General features: G+C 36.5%; 1 protein-coding gene across 4 annotated transcripts in view; it reads left to right on the top strand.

The window, feature by feature from the left end:
- The first annotated feature begins 5413 nt into the window (after nucleotides 1–5413).
- Nucleotides 5414–16156, top strand: part of LOC133574570 (transcription factor COE3-like) — a 29731-nt gene continuing 18988 nt past the window's right edge. For all 4 annotated transcript variants that reach the window (XM_061926746.1, XM_061926744.1, XM_061926745.1 and 1 more), the window contains exons 1-7: nucleotides 5414–5960; nucleotides 7717–7873; nucleotides 7958–8021; nucleotides 8211–8266; nucleotides 10909–10982; nucleotides 11095–11163; nucleotides 13551–13632. In XM_061926746.1, the coding sequence (XP_061782730.1) occupies nucleotides 5809–5960; nucleotides 7717–7873; nucleotides 7958–8021; nucleotides 8211–8266; nucleotides 10909–10982; nucleotides 11095–11163; nucleotides 13551–13632 (654 nt within the window). In that variant the 5' untranslated portion in view covers nucleotides 5414–5808. The remainder of the gene's footprint in view (nucleotides 5961–7716; nucleotides 7874–7957; nucleotides 8022–8210; nucleotides 8267–10908; nucleotides 10983–11094; nucleotides 11164–13550; nucleotides 13633–16156) is intronic.

Raw genomic sequence — 16156 nt, 5'->3', positions numbered from 1 at the left:
TGTCCTTGGGCGGGACACTTCACCCTTTGCCCCCGGTGCCACTCACACCGGTGAATTGAATGATGAATGACAGGTGGTGGTCGGAGGGGCCGTTGGCGCAAATTGCAGCCACGCTTCCGTCAGTCTACCCCAGGGCAGCTGTGGCTATGAAAGTAGCTTACCACCACCAGGTGTGAACGAATGATGGGTTCTACATGTAAAGCGACTTTGGGTACTTAGAAAAGCGCTATATAAATCCCAGTTATTATTATTATTATAGTCATGACTATGGATTAAGAAAGAACACTTACAAATATCTCATTCTGACAGTGCTAAGTGTTCTTTCTTAATCCATAGTCATGACTATGGATTAAGAAAGAACACTTACAAATATCTCATTCTCACAGTGCGTGTACGTTCTATCGGAACCAAGTTTCTATAAATCAGTACATTTCCTGCTAAAATCATGCATCTGTACAAAATTGTATCCAACCCTTTTTGCTGTATTGTGTTGATGAAGAATTATGTAAAAGCAGCATGTTTTATAATATGCTCCATAATAGCATTTTAAATATACATTTATTAGTGGCGTTAATCTTTTCAGCTAGTATTTTCCCTTGTGAACTCTTTGGTCTGTTTTAAAGCAGCTAGTGTTTTCATGTGAACTCTTTGGCTTTTTCTTCTTATGTCCGTCTTTTGTTTTGTCTTAAGGGCTCCTGTTTGTCGGTTCACAGAGTTGTTTTGGCCAGCTCATTATCTGTTTAAAAGTAGCAGCTGCATTTCACTGTTTTCGCTCTACATAAGCTGACTCTTTTTGTTTGAGTTTAGGCCTCGCTTGCTGATGCTATGGTTGCATTGTAAGGGCTGGTCTCCTGAAGCTTCAGTAAAACTTGGCCAATCGCTATTCTGTCTCGGTGGTCCTTTTTACTCGACAGATGTCATCCTAAAGAACTTGGGATTGACCAGTGTTTTATTCTACGAGAGGAAGACTAGTCGCGTGCAACAGTACGTACATAAAATATAATATCTACCGTTTTTGTATTTGGGGTATAAAGTGTACCACTAATACCACATTGAACACATCAAAATAAGTAACTGACCTTTGTCAGATGCTCATAATTATGAATTATGTAACAAAGGTTATTCAGTTACTCAGTAGTTATTAACAATTACTGAGTATGTATTAATTACTGAGTAGAACTTGAACGTGTGATGGATGATATAGAAGAATTGTCCAACTGTTTTGGTGACCATGAACGCATCACTGGCTAACCGACATAACATGTGTTTGTTTTGGTGACTATCTCATTTTGTTAGATTGTATATGTTTGTTGCTGATGTTGTTTTGGAATAGTTACGGTGGACAGTAATCAGGTTTGCTCCATTAAATGATTTTTGATGCCCTGCACCTCTTTAGCTCAGGGCTGAACCGTCCAGTGTGTAACCATTGCTTGCTCCACACAGAGTATGAGACACTTATTGTCACCTCTCTGCCACCTTATGTATCAGACACTTTGCTTTAGTGTCTCTATGGAAGACAACATTAAAACTAGTTGCAATATTGTGAGAAAAAGTTGTCATACCTGACTTTTTAGCAATATTCTGAAAATGTTTTCATTTTATTTTACAAGTAAAATGTATGTCATTTTACTATATAAGTTACATTTAATACGGGGAAAAAAAAAAAAAAAAATATATATATATATATATATATATATATATATATATATAATTTTTTTTTTTTTAATTTTTTTTTAATTATTTTCAGGAAAATAGTTACTAATTTTGTGAGAAAAAGTTATCTTACAAGAATCGTGTAGAAATATTTCAATAAAAAAAAATATATATATATATTTTTTTTTTAAGAAAAAGATATGCCATTTGACATGATTAAAGTCAAATATATTGTGAAAACAAGTTTTTAGGGGAATATTCTGAGCAAAATAAATGAAACAATATAGAAGACAGAAGGTTAGTAATATTGTGAGGGGGAAAATGGTCAGGGTACAAGAATGATGCTTAATTCTACCAGCAGGGGTCACTGGAGTTTGTGCACACGGCCTGTGGCCTTCTTCCACTTTCTACCGCTTCCTTATTGTTCTCAATGTTATATTTAGCATTTCATGTGTTTTAGAAATGTAGTTACGTCCCCTTTCTACCACTTGTCCCCCTCTCGGGCTAGTTTTTTATTTTGTAAGAAAAAATAACTAAATAAAAACATATATATAACACACACTGACAATGATTTACCTGTGGTTATTATTGTTGTTGTCATTTTTCCAAACTAATTAAATCCCAAGTTAGTCCATCCATCCGTTTTCTACCGCTTGTCCCACTCGGGGTCGCGGCGGTGCTGGAGCCTATCTCAGCTGCATTCGAGAGAAAGGCGGGCTACACCCGGGACAAGTGGCCAGCTCATCACAGGACCATCCCAAGTTAGTGTCACTTTTATCCTTTTATGAACTGACTGAACTTTGTATTTGTTTGATTTATTTTGACAGATTCTAGTATTTTAGGTCAGAGTGTCCATTCTTTTGAGGGCTTAAGCCTCCCACAATCACACCACATTCAATGTAATGAACTCCATCCCGCATACTATAACAATACGATACCAAGTGCAATATTTATCACAATATATTTAGTCTTTTCATATTTGTTTATAAAGTCAGGAAATATATCCCTGCACACAGGAGAACTTTAATAATTACCAATGTGTGCACTACTTACTGTCTGATCGATACCCAATGCATGCATTATCATATGTATGAAATGCCTTTTTTAGTTTTTAAAAATGAAGAGCATTTTGTGTTAACTATAATGATATATTTAGAATTTTCAAATACATTTATTGTTTTCATTGCTGTTTAGAACATTTAGAGGCAACAAACAACTGCTTGGAGAACTGCGCTCCCATGCTATCACCATTCAGACCACCATCCAAGAGCCACGACCGCCCCATGTCCACAGGACCCGTCCATTACGTGCATCCTCCTCTGGTCCACCATCAGTGGCCCCTTGCCCTTCTGCTACAAGCCCTTCCCACAGATGGGTGAGTCCCAAACACTCTTCTTCTGCTTTTGTCTTTACGCATTTTTTACTTTTGATTGACTAAAATGAACAATAACTAATCCCACTGGAAAAGTATTTTCTTTACAGTGAAAACCTGTAATGTTGTGTATTGGGCCATAATTGTAACGTAAACATAAAATGTATCGTTCCAAATCGTGATGATTGTCGAAACGTATCAAACAACTCATTTAAATAATGTAGAGTTAGGGGTTTCCAGTACAATGCTTTTAGTTTTCCAGCCTTGAGTATTGGCCGACACCGATATTAATGCGATCCGATATCATCAGGAATCATACATAGGTGTATTGTTTGGCAGTGTGGAATGTTACAATAGGTTTGATCAAGTGAAATGAGTCGGAGAATACAGATAGCTATGAAAGAAACTAACCTGTTTATTATTGAACGGACTTATGCTGTCTTTAAGTCTAAATTATTTTCTCTTATGCCCCCCCCTATGAAGAAGACATTCTCTGTCATGACTAAAAATAGTATAGAACAGGGGTGCCCATTATGTCAATCGCCAGCTACCGGTCGATCGCCGATAGTCCTAAAAATGAGCGATCATCAATTTTCACCATGGCGTCACTAGATCGACATTCGCAGCACCCGAGGATCTTGTGAGATGACACTGGCTGCTGCCAGCTCAGTATTAAGAGCCAAAAGACCGACCGCACAGTTCCTGTCTTCACAATAAAAGTGCGCTAACAAAATAAGAGTCTCAGAAAGCTAGCGCACAAAAGGTTGCAAGCTACGGAGTTTGCCCTCCGTTTATTTCTTGTCAAGTGTTGAAAAAGGAGTATGGAAGTTGGACAAATAAGATGCCAAAATCAAGCACTTCCATGTGGTATTGGACAGAAAAGAGGACCTTTTTTTTTCCTCCACAATGTAACATTGAAAATATGGAAGTTATCAGCGCTACTGTGAATCCTGTCTGTGAATTCACAAACAAGGATGGGGGCGAGGGTCGCCACTTTGTGAACAAATGCGTGAGCAAATTGTCCAACAGTTTAAGAACAATATTTCTCAACGAGCTTTTGCAAGGAATTTAGGGATTTCAACATCTACGGTCCGTAATATCATCAAAAGGTTCAGAGAATCTGGAGAAATCACTGCACGTATAATATTAAGGACCTTTGATCCCTCAGGTGGTACTGCATCAAAAAGGGAGACCCATATGTAAAGGATATCACCACATGGGCTCAGGAACACTTCAGAAAACCCTGTCCGTAAATACAGTTTGTCGCTATATCTGTAAGTGCAAGTTAAAACTCTACTATACAAATCCAAAGCCATTTATCAACAACACCCAGAAACCCTGCCTGCTTCGCTGGGCCCGAGCTCATCTAAGATGGACTGATGCAAAGTGGAAAAGTGTTTTGTGGTCTGACAAGTCCACATTTCAAATTGTTTTTGGAAACTGTGGACGTTGTGTCCTCCGGAACAAAGTGGAAAAGAACCATCCGGATTGTTATAGGCGCAAAGTTCAAAAGCCAGCAAAATAGGAGAAGAAAGAATAAAAGAGAAGAAAGAAAGAACAAAAAAGAGAAGAGAAGAAAGAAGAAGAAAAAATATATTATTAATAATAATAACATTTCAATAATAAAATAAATATTAAGAGAAGATGAAAAGAGGAGGAGAAATAAGAAAATAAAAAAAGAGAAGAAATAAGAAAAAAGTAAAGAGAGAATAAGAGAAGAAAGAATAAGAGGACAAGAAAGAATACAAAAAGAAAAGAGATGAAAATAGGAGAAGAAAGTACAAAAGAGGAGAAGAAAGAATAAAATAATTAAGAAAAGAGAAAAAAGTAGAAAAGATTAATAGAAGAAAATAATTAAGAGAAGAGAAGAAAGAACAAAAGAGGAAAATAAGATAAGAAGAGGAGAAGAAAGAAAGAAGAGAAGAAAAGAGGAGAAGAAAGAATACAAGAGGAGAAGAAAGATGAAAAGAAGAGAAGAAATAATACAATTATAAAAAAAGACCGAATACAGCTGCACCCCCCGCAACCCCAAAAGGGACAAGCGGTAGAAAATGGATGGATGGCTAAAGGAAATAGGAAGAGAAGACAAGAGAAGAAAGATGAAAATAAACAATAAAAGAGGAGAAGGAAGAAGAAAAGAGGAGAAGAAAGACTAAGAAAAGAAAGAATAAAAGAGAAGAGAGAATAAAAAAGAAAAGAAAGAAGAAAAGGAAAATAAAGAATAAAAAAGAAGAGGAAGAATAAAAAAAGAAAAGATAAAATAAAAGAGAAGAAAGAATAAAAAAAGAAAGAATAAAAGAGAAGTAAGATTAAAAAAAGAGAAGAAAGAATAAGAGAAGAAAGAATTAAAAAAAACAAATTAAAAAAAAAGGAAGAATAAGAGGAGAAGAAAGAATAAAAAGGAGAAGAAATAATTAAAGAGGAAAAGGACAAAGACTAATAAGTGTTAAAGACCAGTGGGGGGTCTTGCTTTCCCTCTCATTGGTTGACCTGAGGGTGCCCCCCCCTTCTCTCTCTCTCTCTCTCTCTCTCTCTCTCTCTATATCACTTCTCCTTATAAGGACAGGCTCCGCCTTCAGTGATGGCGTCAGACTTGTGGGGTTTTGGCGTTTAGTCCTGGGGGACCGCAGGGCTGAGACTTCTTTCCTTTCTCCTCATCACTTTATCTCGCTTCCTTGCCCTCCTCTCCCTGGCCCTCCCCCGGCATGGTCTTGAGGGACAGGAAGAGGATTATTGGCGCTTCTTGTCCCTGAGCGTGGTTTGAAGGTGAGAATAAAACCCGGATGGTCTCCAGAGAAGAACCCAGGTGGCTTGCTGGGATGTTTCAGGACCTCCTCCCTCCAGGGGCCCCGGCCGGCCTGAAGGAGGAGCCGGCAGCGGGGCGCTCCTGGATGCACGGCGGCGGCGTGCTGGACGCCAACTCGGCAGCTCACAGGTAAGAAGAACCTGCGGCCCCAAGGGATTGTGGGACATGAAGTCCTGGTGGACGAAAACTTATTTTGGGAAGAAAACCAAACTGGGAATTTGACCCAAACTTAAAAATGATCTTTCAAATATTTCCATGAGATTTTATTGAATTACTTATTAATGTGATTATTATGATGGTGATTATTATTATTTCTATTATGATGATGATTCTTATTATTATTATTTCTGATTATTATTATTATTACTACGGTTATTGTTATTATAAATATAATGATTATTACTATTATTATTATTACTATTATGATTATTACGGTGATTATTATTATTACTATTATTGTTATTATTATTGCTATTATGATGATTATTATTACTATTATGATTAGTATTATTATGATGATGATTATTATCATTACTATTGTTATGATTATTACTATTATGATTATTATTTTATCAACATCTTTACTTCCAACACACGTGACATAAACATTTGATCTTCTTTGAAAACAATGGAGATAAGAGTTTCTTTCAAACTGCAAATATAGTCAACTATTATTATATTATTTGTATTACTATTATGATCATGATGATGATCATTATTATTACTATTATGATGATGATGATTATTATTACTATTATGATGATTATTTTGACATATTTACTTCCAACACACCTGAAATAAATATTTGATCTTCCTTGAAAACATGGAGATAAGAGTTTATTTTAACCTGCAAATATAGACAACTATTATTATTATTATTATTACTATTATGATAAAAATGTTTTTATTATTATTACTATTAGGACTATTATGATGATGATAGTGGTTATTATTACTGTTTTGATAATAATGATGATTATTATTACAATTATGATTATTAATATTGTATATGATGTATTCTCATGAAATTACATTTCAATGAATTGAATATGCAAATCATCTTTTAAACAAGAAATGAATGAATTTGAGAACAAATTTACTCAAACTAATTTCATCTTAAAGATGAATTTATGATTATTATGTCATGTTATTTTATTTGTGTTATTTACCGGTACGCCGCTTGAATGTTTTTTTAGTTGACATGTATCTTGTATTGTCATTGATGCAGTTTTATATTAGTAGCATTCAACTTGTACTTTATTTATAATTGTATTATACTTGTAGTATATTTTGTTCAATTATTATAGTTATACTTTATTTTATCATTGTATTATACTTTATTATATCATTTTATTATAGTTTTAGTTAAATGTATTCAATTATTATAGTTACACTTAATTATATCATTGTATTATACTTGTACATTATTATATCATTTTATTATGTTATTATATCATTTTATTATAGTTATACGTGATTATATAATGTTGTTATACTTTCTTATATCATGTTGTTATACGTTATTATCATTGTATTTTAGTTATACTTGATTCTATATTTGTTGTTTTATATATGAGGTTATTGTATGTTACATCATTTTATTAAAGTTCTAGTATATGATATTCTACCATATTTATTCTTTATTACGGGATTTTAATTACAGTATGTAATTTTATAATTATAGTTTGCATTTGAAAATTGTGTAATTTCAACCAAATATAGGAAAATTATTTAATAAAAAATAATTCACAATATCAACTGTTTAAAAGTGTTCTGTAAATGTATCATATAATGTGTGTGTGTGTATATATACATATGTATATGATATTGTGTGTACATTGTATACATAATGTGTGTGTGTGTGTGTGTGTGTGTGTGTGTGTAGCGGGGCGGCGTTATCGAGAGCTCACTTTGAGAAGCAGCCTCCGTCCAATCTGAGAAAGTCCAACTTCTTCCACTTTGTGTTGGCGCTGTACGACCGCCAAGGACAACCTGTGGAAATTGAACGCACGGCTTATGTGGACTTTGTAGAAAAGGAGAAGGTAGAAAGCAAACACACCTTTACCGCAATTGAAGGAAGCAAACATGCAGGAAAGTGCTGATGTTTGTTTTTTGTTTTGTTTTAGGAACCAACGACAGAAAAAAGCAATAATGGGATTCATTACAAACTCCAACTTCTCTACAGTAGTGGTGAGTTTCATTCGTTCCCCTGCACTGAGTCATTTTACTCTCTAAACGTGTGTGTGTGTGTGTGTGTGTGTGTGTGTGTGTGTGTGTGTGTGTGTGTGTGTGTGTGTGTGTGTGTGTGTGTGTGTGTGTGTGTGTGTGTGTGTGTGTGTGTGTGTGTGTGTGTGTGTGTGTGTGTGTGTGTGAGAGAAGGGGTGAGGACAGAGCAGGACTTGTACATCCGACTCATTGATTCAATGAGTAAACAGGTGAGATATTGATTATTGATCATTTTGATAACATATACACACATAATTAGTCTGCTGACGTATGCAGTAACATATTGTGTCATTTTCCATTCTATTATTTTGTCAGGGTTATGAGGGACAAGTGGTAGAAAATTCATTATTAATCTACTTGTTCATTTACTCTTAATATCTGCTTTCTTTATCTTTTAACATGTTCAATCTACACTTCTTTTAAAATGTAATAATCACTTATTCTTCTGTTGTTTGGATGATTAGTTTAAAACCCAAAACCAGTGAAGTTGGCACATTGTGTAATTCGTAAATAAAAACAGAATACCGTATTTTCCGCACCATAAGGCGCCCTGGGTTATAAGCCGCGCCTTCAATGAACGGCATATTTCAAAACTTTGTCCACCTATAAGCCGCCCCGTGTTGTAAGCCGCATCTAACTGCGCTAAAGGAATGTCAAAAAAACAGTCAGATAGGTCAGTCAAACTTTAATAATATATTAAAAACCAGCGTGATGTGGGCGCGCATGGAGTCGTATATCAACATGGACGGAGCTGCGTGAAAAAAGCCACCCGGCCTCTTCGCGTAAACTTACCTTAACCACTCGCTCATCTTTTCTTCATCCATCCATCCCTTCGAGTTAGCTTTTATGATGACGCTGGCTGGAAAGGTCTCTTTTGGCAAGGTCTTCCTTTTGAATATCACCATGGGTGGAAGTTTCTGGCCATTAGCATGGCAAGCTAGAACCACAGTGAAGGATGACTTCTCATTCCCTGTGGTGCGAATATTCACCGTACGTGCTCCCGTTGTATCCACAGTGCGGTTCACAGGAATATCAAAAGTCAGTGGAACCTCGTCCATGTTGATAATGTTCTCTGGCCGGATCTTTTTTTCAGCTATCTTGTTTTTACAATATGCACGGAAAGTAGCCAGCTTTTCTTGAAAGTCTTTAGGCAGTTGCTGTGAAATAGTAGTCCGTGTGCGGATGGAGATCGTCTTTTCATGAACCGGATCCCTGTCGCTTAGTAGGAGCCATTTTGTGGTCTTTACAGATGTAAACACACAAAGGAAATGAAACGTAATATCCGCGCGCTTCTTCTTCTTCTACGCGGGCGGGTGGTTGCTTACAGTAGAAGAAGAAGCGCTTCCTGTTCTATGGGGGCGGGTGCTTACCTTGGCGGTTGCTTGCGTAGAAGAAGAAGCACTTCCTCTTCTACGGGGAAAAAAGATGGCGGCTGTTTACCGTAGTTGCGAGACCGAAACTTTATGAAAATGAATCTTAATATTAATCCATATATAAAGCGCACCGGGTTATAAGGCGCACTGTCAGCTTTTGAGAAAATTTGTGGTTTTTAGGTGCGCCTTATAGTGCGGAAAATACGGTACACACACATTTATACATATATACACACACATGTATACATATACACACATAATTAGTCTGCTGACGTATGCAGTAACATATTGTGTCATTTTCCATTCTATTATTTTGTCAGGGTTATGAGGGACAAGTGGTAGAAAATTCATTATTAATCTACTTGTTCATTTACTCTTAATATCTGCTTTCTTTATCTTTTAACATGTTCAATCTACACTTCTTTTAAAATGTAATAATCACTTATTCTTCTGTTGTTTGGATGATTAGTTTAAAACCCAAAACCTGTGAAGTTGGCACATTGTGTAATTCGTAAATAAAAACAAAATACAATGATTTGCAAATCCTTTTCAACTTATATTTAATTGAATAGACTGCAAAGACAAGATGTTTAACGTTCGAACTGAGAAACTACATTTTTTTGTAAAATAATCATTAACTTAGAACTTAGTGTGTTAGCACGTGCATGTCAGTGTGTTAACATGTTCTTATTTACATGCATGTCAGTGTGTGTTAGCATGTTTCAAAACATGCACATTATATTGATTGGAGACTAATTAAACAATACAATGCAATGAAGGACTTTACGTGTAAATTATATCATACCACATATGTACATTGTATCATCTTTTACATGTTTCTTTTATCCTATTTGTATGTACATTGTATCCTTGACTCTCTAGATTGCATGTTTATTTTATCCTATTTTTAGGTTTATGACAATACAGTGCAATATGTAATAACCCGTTTACGACAATACAATACGTTTATTGTTTATATTGTACTGTACTGTTTATATTCAACTGTACTACCTACTCAGTGGCCTAGTGGTTAGAGTGTCCGCCCTGAGATCGGTAGGTTGTGAGTTCAAACCCCGGCCGAGTCATACCAAAGACTATAAAAATGGGACCCATTACCTCCCTGCTTGGCACTCAGCATCAAGGGTTGGAATTGGGGGTTAAATCACCAAAATGATTCCCGGGCGCGGCCACCGCTGCTGCCCACTGCTCCCCTCACCTCCCAGGGGGTGATCAAGGGTGATAGGTCAAATGCAGAGGATAATCTCGCCACACCTAGTGTGTGTGTGACAATCATTGGTACTTTAACTTTTAACTTTACTGTTTCATTGTAGTGTACTGTTTTATTGTACTATGTTGTGTCATTTTACTGTACTGTTTATATTGTACCGTACTGCTTCAAGATGTTGTCTCGTTTGTTGTTCTTGTGTTGGAAGAAGTTGTGAGAAAACCGGACAATAAAAACATCTTTCAATCTTCAGCCGATCATCTATGAAGGTCAAGACAAGAACCCAGAGATGTGCCGAGTTCTGCTCACTCATGAGATCATGTGCAGGTAACACACACACACACACGCACACACACACACATATGGTAGATATGTGTTGTGTTGTTGAATGCGTTTAAGATGAAGTCAACAACAACAACAACACTGTTTGTGTTGTCAGTCGCTGCTGTGATAAGAAAAGCTGTGGAAACCGAAACGAGACACCGTCAGATCCTGTTGTCATCGACAGGTATTGCACACACACACACGCAAATACACACGTACACACACAGTACTTTAGTTAAGTTTATTTGACCTCAATTGTACTTTACTTTAGCTAAGTTCTGTTTATTTTGAGTGTAGTTTAATTGAGTTTAGTTGACTTTATTTTACATACTTTACTTTAGTTAGTTTAGTTTATTTTGGTTTAATTTCATTGAGTTGACTTTAGTGTAGTTTGATTTAGTTTGTTCTACTTTCATTTACTTTACTTTACTCTCGTTTAATTTACTTTGCCGCAGTTTACTTAATTTATTTTACTATGATTTTGTTGTTATTTGAAGTGTAGTGTACTATATTTTACCTAATTTACTTTACTCTAGTTTACTTTAGGTAATTTACTCTCGTTTACTTAATTTACTTTAGTTTAGTTTACTTTACTTTAATTTACTTTAAGTGTAGTTTACGTTACTTAAATTTACTCTCGTTTACTTATTTTTACTTTAGTGGACGTTATTCTAGTTTACTTAACTTACTTTAGTTGACTTTACTCTAGTTTACTTGACTTATTTTACTCTAGTTTACTTTACTTAATTTACTTTAACTAAGTGTAGTTTACTTTACTGTAGTTTACTTTACTTCATTTACTTTAGTTGACTTTATCATAGTTTACTAGATTTACTTTAGTTGACTTTACTCTAGTTTACTTTACTTGATTTACTTTAGTTGACTTTACTTGATTTACTTTAGTTGACTTTACTCTAGTTGACTTTACTTGATTTACTTTACTCTAGTTGACTTAATTTACTTGAGTTTACTTTAGTTTACTTTACTCTAGTTTACTTTAATGTACTTTAACTAAGTGTAGTTTACTTTAATTTATTTTACTTTACTTTAATTTACTTTACTCTAGTGTACTTTACTTAATTTACTTTAGTTTACTTTACTCTAGTTTACTTTAATTTACTTTGCCAAAGTTTACTTGATTTACTTTGATTTTGATTACTTTACTTTAACTAAGTGTAGTTAACTTTAATTTACTTCAACTAAGTGTAGTTGACTTTAATTTATTTTACTTTACTCTAGTTTACTTTACTTAATACCTTAGTTGTCTTTACTCTAGTTTACTTTACTTAATTTACTTTAGTTGACTTTACTTGACTTTACTCTAGTTTACTTAACTTAATTTACTTTACTTAATTTACTTTAGTTTACTTAATTTACTATAGTTTACTCTTGTTTACTTTAATTTACTTTAACTGAGTGTAGTTTACTTTACTTTAATTTACTTTACTGTAGTTTACTTTACTTAATTTACTTTAGTTTACTTTACTCTAGTTTACTTCATTTACTTTAGTTTACTCTAGTTTACTTCATTTACTTTAGTTTACTCGAGTTTACTTTACTTTAATGTACTTTAGCTACGTGTAGTTTACTTTAATGTACTTTACTTTACTCTAGTTTACTTTACTTAATTTACTTTAGTTACTTTTGTTTTACTTTGCTTTACTTTACTTTACCTTAGTTTACTTGACTGGACTTAAATTGACCGTACTTTATTTGAGTTTACTTAACTTTATTTAACTTTGTTTAACTTAATTTAACTTTATTTGACTTTATTTAACTTTGTTCAACTTTCTTTAACTTTCTTTAAATGTAATGGACTTTATTTAACTTTATTTGACTTCATTTAACATCATTTGACTTTATTTAACTTTGTTGAACTTTCTTTAACTTTCTTTAAATGTATTGGACTTTATTTAACTTTATTTGACTTCATTTAACATCATTTGACTTTATTTTACTTTGTGTAACGTTGTTCAACATTATTTGACTTTGTGTAACTTTGTTCAACGTTATTTGACTTTGTGTAACTTTGTTCAACGTTATTTGACTTTATTTGACTTGAGTTGAAAGGTGAAGACGAGGTTCTGAGGCTGGAACAGGTTTTCATTGGTCGTGTCAGTGATTTGCCGTCCTTGAAGTCAAGTCCCTTTTGTAAATACCAAGTCAAGTCCCAACTCAAGTTGACGTTCATTGTTCAGGTTTGTGATTGGTCTTCTGCTGCTAACCCCGCCCCCTGTTCATGGACACGCTAATCTCGTGAATAGAACATGCTGACTTGAATAATCGAGTTGTTTGGTACTTATCCCGCATCTTCAGCACTTGCTAGGTTAAGCCAGATCACACAGAAGAGATCCAGGATAACTTCAACTTAATTGGAGCTCCAAACCTCAGGACTAGAGGCACGTTCCTTTTGTTGGAGAAGTTATTGCTTCTTCTTCTCCTCTCTGATTGAATTCCCAACAAACTACTCATCTTTTTGTTGTATGAACAACTTGTAAAGTTTCTACAAAAACACACAAGCCTGTGTGCTGTTGGACGTCACAAATATTACACCACCATGTCTGCTTCCAGGTTCTTCCTCAAGTTCTTCCTCAAGTGTAACCAGAACTGTTTGAAAAATGCTGGGAACCCACGAGACATGAGGAGGTTCCAGGTAACGTTTTTCTCTCACACCGTTTGAAAGGGATGTTCATCTTTTTGATGATGGGAGTGAACTTAGATCTTCTATTTGGCTTCCGCTTCTGTGACATGGACGTCAATGTCCTTCAAGTGAAGGACATGAACGTCCATGTCCTCCAAGTGAAGGACGTGAACGTCTATGTCCTCCAAGTGAAGGACGTGAACGTTTATGTCCTCCAAGTGAAGGACATGAACGTCAAAGTCCTCCAAGTGAAGGACATGAACGTCAAAGTCCTCCAAGTGAAGGACATGAACGTCAAAGTCCTCCAAGTGAAGGACATGAACGTCAAAGTCCTCCAAGTGAAGGACATGAACGTCAAAGTCCTCCAAGTGAAGGACATGAACTTCAAAGTCCTCCAAGTGAAGGACATGAACGTCAAAGTCCTCCAAGTGAAGGACATGAACGTCAAAGTCCTCCAAGTGAAGGACATGAACGTCAAAGTCCTCCAAGTGAAGGACATGAACGTCAAAGTCCTCCAAGTGAAGGACATGAACGTCAAAGTCCTCCAAGTGAAGGACATGAACGTCAAAGTCCTCCAAGTGAAGGACATGAACGTCAAAGTCCTCCAAGTGAAGGACATGAACGTCAAAGTTCTCCAAGTGAAGGACATGAACGTCAAAGTTCTCCAAGTGAAGGACATGAACATCAAAGTCCTCCAAGTGAAGGACATGAACGTCAAAGTCCTCCAAGTGAAGGACATGAACGTCAAAGTCCTCCAAGTGAAGGACATGAACGTCAAAGTCCTCCAAGTGAAGGACATGAACTTCAAAGTCCTCCAAGTGACGGACATGAACGTCCATGTCCTCTAAGTGAAGGCCATGAATGTCAAAGTCCTCCAAGTGAAGGACATGAACGTCCATGTCTTCTAAGTGAAGGACATAAACGTCAAAGTCCTCCAAGTGAAGGACATGAACGTCAAAGTCCTCCAAGTGAAGGACATAAAGGTCAAAGTCCTCCAAGTGAAGGACATGAACGTCAAAGTCCTCCAAGTGACGGACATGAACGTCCATGTCCTCCAAGTGAAGGACATGAACGTCAAAGTCCTCCAAGTGAAGGACATGAACGTCAAAGTCCTCCAAGAGAAGGACATGAACGTCAAAGTCCTCCAAGTGAAGGACATGAACGTCAAAGTCCTCCAAGTGAAGGACATGAACGTCAAAGTCCTCCAAGTGAAGGACATGAACGTCCATGTCCTCCAAGTGAAGGACATGAACGTCAAAGTCCTCCAAGTGAAGGACATGAACGTCAAAGTCCTCCAAGTGAAGGACATGAACTTCAAAGTCCTCCAAGTGACGGACATGAACGTCCATGTCCTCTAAGTGAAGGCCATGAACGTCAAAGTCCTCCAAGTGAAGGACATGAACGTCCATGTCTTCTAAGTGAAGGACATAAACGTCAAAGTCCTCCAAGTGAAGGACATGAACTTCAAAGTCCTCCAAGTGACGGACATGAACGTCCATGTCCTCCAAGTGAAGGACATGAACGTCAAAGTCCTCCAAGTGAAGGACATGAACATCAAAGTCCTCCAAGAGAAGGACATGAACGTCAAAGTCCTCCAAGTGAAGGAGATGAACGTCAAAGTCCTTCAAGTGAAGGACATGAACGTCAAAGTCCTCCAAGTGAAGGACATGAACGTATTTGTCCTCCAAGTGAAGGAGATGAACGTCAAACTCCTTCAAGTGAAGGACATGAACGTCAAAGTCCTCCAAGTGAAGGACATGAACGTATTTGTCCTCCAAGTGAAGGACATGAACGTCAAAGTCCTCCAAGTGAAGGACATGAACGTCAAAGTCCTCCAAGTGAAGGACATGAACGTCAAAGTCCTCCAAGTGAAGGACATGAACGTCAAAGTCCTCCAAGTGAAGGACACGAACGTCAAAGTCCTCCAAGTGAAGGACATGAACTTCAAAGTCCTCCAAGTGACGGACATGAACGTCCATGTCCTCTAAGTGAAGGCCATGAACGTATTTGTCCTCCAAGTGAAGGACATGAACGTCAAAGTCCTCCAAGTGAAGGACATGAACGTCAAAGTCCTCCAAGTGAAGGACATGAACTTCAAAGTCCTCCAAGTGACGGACATGAACGTCCATGTCCTCTAAGTGAAGGCCATGAACGTCAAAGTCCTCCAAGTGAAGGACATGAACGTCCATGTCTTCTAAGTGAAGGACATAAACTTCAAAGTCCTCCAAGTGAAGGACATGAAGGTCCATGTCCTCCAAGTGAAGGACATGAACGTCCATGTCTTCTAAGTGAAGGACATAAACTTCAAAGTCCTCCAAGTGAAGGACATGAAGGTCCATGTCCTCTAAGTGAAGGAGATGAACGTCAAAGTCCTCCAAGTAAAGGACATGAACGTCCATGTCTTCTAAGTGAAGGACATGAACGTCCATGTCCTCTAAGTGAAGGCCATGAACGTCAAAGTCCTCCAAGTGAAGGACATGAACATCAAAGTCCTCCAAGTGAAGGATATGAACGTCCAAGTCCTCCAAGTGAAGGA

Source organism: Nerophis lumbriciformis, linkage group LG32 (genome assembly GCF_033978685.3).
Source record: "Nerophis lumbriciformis linkage group LG32, RoL_Nlum_v2.1, whole genome shotgun sequence".
NCBI lineage: Eukaryota > Metazoa > Chordata > Actinopteri > Syngnathiformes > Syngnathidae > Nerophis > Nerophis lumbriciformis.
Note: the sequence above shows the minus strand (reverse complement) of the source record. Positions and strands in the feature narration are given on the sequence as shown.